Source organism: Alligator sinensis, unplaced genomic scaffold (assembly GCF_000455745.1).
Source record: "Alligator sinensis unplaced genomic scaffold, ASM45574v1 scaffold1510_1, whole genome shotgun sequence".
Classification (NCBI taxonomy): Eukaryota; Metazoa; Chordata; order Crocodylia; family Alligatoridae; genus Alligator; species Alligator sinensis.
In genome coordinates, this window is record NW_005842654.1 from 295,802 (window position 1) to 300,699 (window position 4,898).

Consider the following 4,898-nt stretch of genomic DNA (forward strand, 5'->3'; position numbering starts at 1 on the left):
AGTATGAATAGCTTCTGAAGCTAAGAACTTGGTCTCCTAGATTTAAGACTTAAAAAGTAATCATATCTCTACCCAAAGAACCCCCCATTTATCACCCCCTCTAAAATTTGGGGGGAGGGGGAGAGGCAGAAGGGTGAAAGTGATCCCCAGATCTTTATTTTCTTCTTGGGCTTCCCTTTCTTTCCTAAAGAATTGGCATTGTATCACAATAACTCTGAATTGGAGAAGTAGGACTTACTTTTTCTCTCCATGTTTGAAGCCATGGTAAAGAAGACAGCAACCTTCATTGAGACTTAGCCCAAGAAAACACGGATGTGTTGGCTAAACTAAATATGTAAAACTAAAGTAGAATTTTCATTCCCCTTTCCTTGTAGGAAGGCATTTGGGGGATTTGAGAAGCACTTGACAACAGCAAATACTCAATCAACAAGTTCTAAAGTTTTTCAAGTCCACTGATGTACTTAGTTGTCCAGGTTGATCCTGCAGTAACATACTTGGCAAAAGTTATGGTAGTTGCTGCTAAGGGCATTTTTTTTTCTTGCCTCCACTTATACAGACGTGATGTTAGAAGAAACTTGAAGAGAGTATTTTGCTTCTTCAACAGCTCTTCAAGCCTTGCAGACAACATGCTTATAGCCACAATGTCTTTGGGTAACAATCTAAACAGCTTCAGTCCCCAGTGTAACAAATTAAAGAAAATATCACTAAAAAAATAGGGCTAGTTGCTGTATTGTGACAGGTATATTTATAGAGTATTGAAATGTTCAGATATTCTTCTAAAGGGGTTGGAAATCCCGATCAAGGATACAAAGTTAAATATATCCCTACTGTCTTGGGTGGTTGTTGTTTAGTGGCAACTGGAAAATATTGCCAAATTTGGATATTTCCTTTGTAGTGTAAAACCCCAAATTCTCACTGCATGTGTCAGCTTAGTTGGCTGGGGCGCTCCAGAATGTGGGAGACCATGCCTTCCTGACTTTGACTGCCAGACATCAACTTTGTAGAGGCGAGGGCAATGAGATTTAGCTCACCAAGACTTCAAGGATCACCTGATGATAAAGCAAGCCTTGGCAAGATGGGCAGCACAATTGCAGTGATGTACAGAAACCTGCAAAGGGGCAGAAGAAAATCAAATTGGAATGCGAAGCTGATGAAAATGCTTTTGTGGGCAGGACATCTATTCTTCATCATGGTGATTTCATTCATATAAAGGGAACACAACAAAAAACAAAACAGATACAAATAGGTCCAGTAGAGGGGTGAGAGAGACATACCTCCACATCAGCTGGAACATGATTCCTGAACATGGTTTCTTAATCAAAGGAAGCAGATGGATTCAGAGGAAACTACATTTTTTCAGTAGACATGCACAACGTTTAAGGCATAAGGACATTGAACACCACAGGTGAAATATACAGAAGTATGTAGATCTGATTGTCTTGCAACACTTTTGTAAAGGAGTGCAAATTTTGCTTTAATTTTCTATGTTAAAGCATTCTTTTGCAAAGCAGTGAATTGAAGGAATGGTTTGAAAATGCCTTTATGATACAAGTTTTAGGGAAGAAAGGAGAAGTTTTTTCCCCTATCCTTCCAATCTCTTCCACATGTATTTAAGGTACTGCTCACTGCATCACAAATATCTTAGATTGGGGAACTGCCAGATCTAGAATGTTAAACTTTTGTTACTCGGTGAGTGCATTTACATGTTAATGTGAAACAAACTCTGGAGCAGTTTGTGCTGGAGTAAGCTGCTTCCAGGTACAGTGTTTACTCATACACCCAGGACAGCGGGAATTTGATCTAGGGTGGAGAAGGCACAGGCCCCCAGTTGTCTGGGCTGACTGGGAGCAATTTATGCCCCTGGTCAGTGTCTACACATGTATTTCAGTGTAGCAAATTACTGTGCCTTAAGATAGTACTATCTTATGGTGGAGTTGATTAGTTTACTGCACCCTAATACTGGTGCACAGGTTGACGGTGATGCTGTATTGAGGAGCTAATTAGTCTACTCAGTAAAGTTCATGTGTAGATGTACCTGGTGATTATCTTTCTGGGAAGTCCCTCCCAAGGATTCCATTTAAATTCTCCTGGGTAATTACAATGGCTTCTTTGAATATATTTACATATACTTAATAGAAATAACTTACTATACCATATTAAGTTTATATTTAACCTACTACTTAAGATGGATTGAAGTATTAAAGCCATAGAAGCTCTCAACTAGAATGATTCCTTAAGGGAATATAGTCAACCTCCCAGAGATTTCTTGAACAGTCTAAACTGGCTCCTGTATTTTCAGGAAGCGAGGTACTCCTAAAATATCTCATCTGGGGGAGAGGGCAATTCCAGCATAGAAATATTCAGATATATTCGATTTATCAGATATTAGATATATTGGATTTCCAGTTGTCTTATCAGCAACCAATCATGAGCTCTCCTGTGTCTTGCTGAAATGCAGCTTTCAGATCCCAGCTATATCTCATTTTAGACCTGTTCTCAGTCTTTGAAGATTTCTCACTTACTATTTCTCACCTGAGGAGTATAAATATTGAATAAAGGATATAAACCCTGTTCAAATAAACTTTTTAGATTACATTTATCTTAAAATTATTTTAATGGTTTTATCTTATTAATTGTATTAGTAAAGTTTGTAGTAAAGATTGTATTAGTAAATAAAGTACTACGCAGATCCAGCTTGGCTGGTCAAGATTAAAGCACTTGGGCTTTGTCTTCTTGATTAGTATCATTTGCTTAGAAATGCTGATTAACCTATAAATATGTATCTTCCTTTCTTTTTTCCCTACTCTGAGTGAGTTTTTCCACAACAAGGTCATCCCATACGTTAGTAAACCATGCAGACAGCAAAAGGATCCCTTTTTTCCTATCAGTGAGCCAAGACCAATTTTTTGCTGCTACTGGAGAACATACTTTATTAATAAGAATGGATAAGCTTATCTAATTAAGAACATAGAGAAAAATGTAAATTAATGTGTGATGATGCCTGGATGAGCCATTGCAAATTACAGAATATAGTGTTTAGGAGTAAGTGAATAAAGGCTACACAAGAAAAAAAGATTTAATGTATCTTGTGTATTTGACAAGTAGACTCCTGTTGATTTTACATTATTTATGTTAGTACATTGAAGTATACTGGTAAATGTTTTGTAAGTTTGTAAAGGCACTAGAGTCTTATTAATGGAAGATATTATGGCAGCCCTTTACCAAATCCTTGCTAAGAATGAGGAGGTGCTACCATTTTTTCTGTGTGGACAGACAAGAAATGGATAAATTAGTTAATTTCTGCTGAAGAGATCTTCCTATAAACCTGTATAGGTTGGCTTAGAAAAAGACTTTTAAGAAAAAAACTATAAAATCCATATTTGTTCATAAGACTAATTGTTTTTTCCTTTTGTCTTGCAGCAACGCACCTCTTGCTTTTTCCTCCAAAGTATGTTATATTAAGTTTCGTGAAGCATCGAGTGTTGGTGTGGCCCAGCATCTAACTAACACGGTTTTTATTGACAGAGCTTTGATAGTTGTACCCTGTGCAGAAGGTTGGTATTTTAGACACTTTTCTGTAATGTTGGTCTTTGTCCTGTCTGTTAATTTCTTTTAGCTTTTCCAGAAATTGACAAGTAGCTGATGCTCTGTTGTGTATTTTTTTTTTTTTTTTTTTTTTTACTTTGTTATATTTTCTTTAAGCAAAATAAATTTGAAAGAGGGGAGTCTGGGTGCAGGAAACAAAATAGGTGTGGGAAGAAAAATATTGAAATGTTTTGTCCACACACTTAATGTTTTTATATAGTTTTAGTTATAACTAAACATTAGCATGATTAATAGATTAGATTTCATGATAGATGTATGTTGTACATTTTGGGGGGAAAAGGCTTTATAAAATAAGACCCTTGTCTTTCAGTTTGATCTGAACAGGCAGACCCTCCGCCCTGTGCACAGTCCTCATTGAAGTCTTTGTTGCCCTGCAAGATTGCAGTGTTCTCCCTGTGTAGCCTGATTGCAGTTTAAGCCGTGTGCCACATAAAAAAAAAATTGAACTTCATTTAATTGTCCTTTTAACAAATTATAACATGAACTGTAACCTGGTTTAAACAAATTTTAGATAAGTGTGTGTGCACTTAATCTTTTAATATTAGACTGAATTCCAATTCTTGTGTTGAGCATGCACCTGTGTCTATTTGACTGAAAAAAGTTTCTCTCTCTGATAATTCCATGGTGATAATCCAAATTACTATTTAATTGTAAAGCAGAGTATTGCTAGTCAAAAACCTTCCTTTAAGTCAGTGCACCCAAATTGTTACTGGCAAAATATCTCATGTGCACTGAATAAACTTGCAGTTGTGTATATGCTAATGTATCTTTTTTGACTTTTCTAGGCCTCTGCAGTTTATTGCATTTTCCTATAGAATGTTTCAAATGAAAAAACAGTTTTATAGTTTCTAAGAAGACAAAAAACAATTAGTATTTACCGGAGATTTGCTTTTAAACGTATTGCTGCCAAAAATGTTTGGTCATAAATAGTACTTTTTCTTAACATGCTATTCCCAATGATCTGAAAATGATTTGCAAACTATGGCTCTGCTACTGCATTTGGGTAACATAGACAGATCTCTGCTGTTAGGAGATGCTCAGTGACTTCTTTGGGACTCTTTGTGGGATTGCCAGCCTGCCTGAGTCAGATTGTAGACCTTCTCAGCCATTTGTCTATGGAAATAATTTTCTCAAACAACTGAATTAAAGCAGTCTTTAAGGTGAACATAGCAGCTGTTTACCTTGCATAGCAGTATATCAGAATGATTTAACAGTAAATTTGTGAAGATCAATTGCAGTAAGTGCAGAAATACCATATTTTCTCGCATACCAGCCCCCCCCCCCCCCACCCT

The 4,898-nt window shown here is 36.5% G+C and overlaps 1 protein-coding gene across 3 annotated transcripts in view; it reads left to right on the forward strand.

Moving 5' to 3' along the window:
* The first annotated feature begins 379 nt into the window (after positions 1 to 379).
* LOC102371078 (splicing regulatory glutamine/lysine-rich protein 1) overlaps positions 380 to 4,898 on the forward strand; it is a 48,922-nt gene continuing 44,403 nt past the window's right edge. Inside the window, exons 1-2 of one of the 3 annotated variants that reach the window (XM_025215590.1) lie at positions 380 to 1,405; positions 3,421 to 3,554. In XM_025215590.1, the coding sequence (XP_025071375.1) occupies positions 1,293 to 1,405; positions 3,421 to 3,554 (247 nt within the window). In that variant the 5' untranslated portion in view covers positions 380 to 1,292. The remainder of the gene's footprint in view (positions 1,406 to 3,420; positions 3,555 to 4,898) is intronic. The other 2 variants (XM_025215589.1, XM_025215588.1) reach the window with 2 other exon arrangements.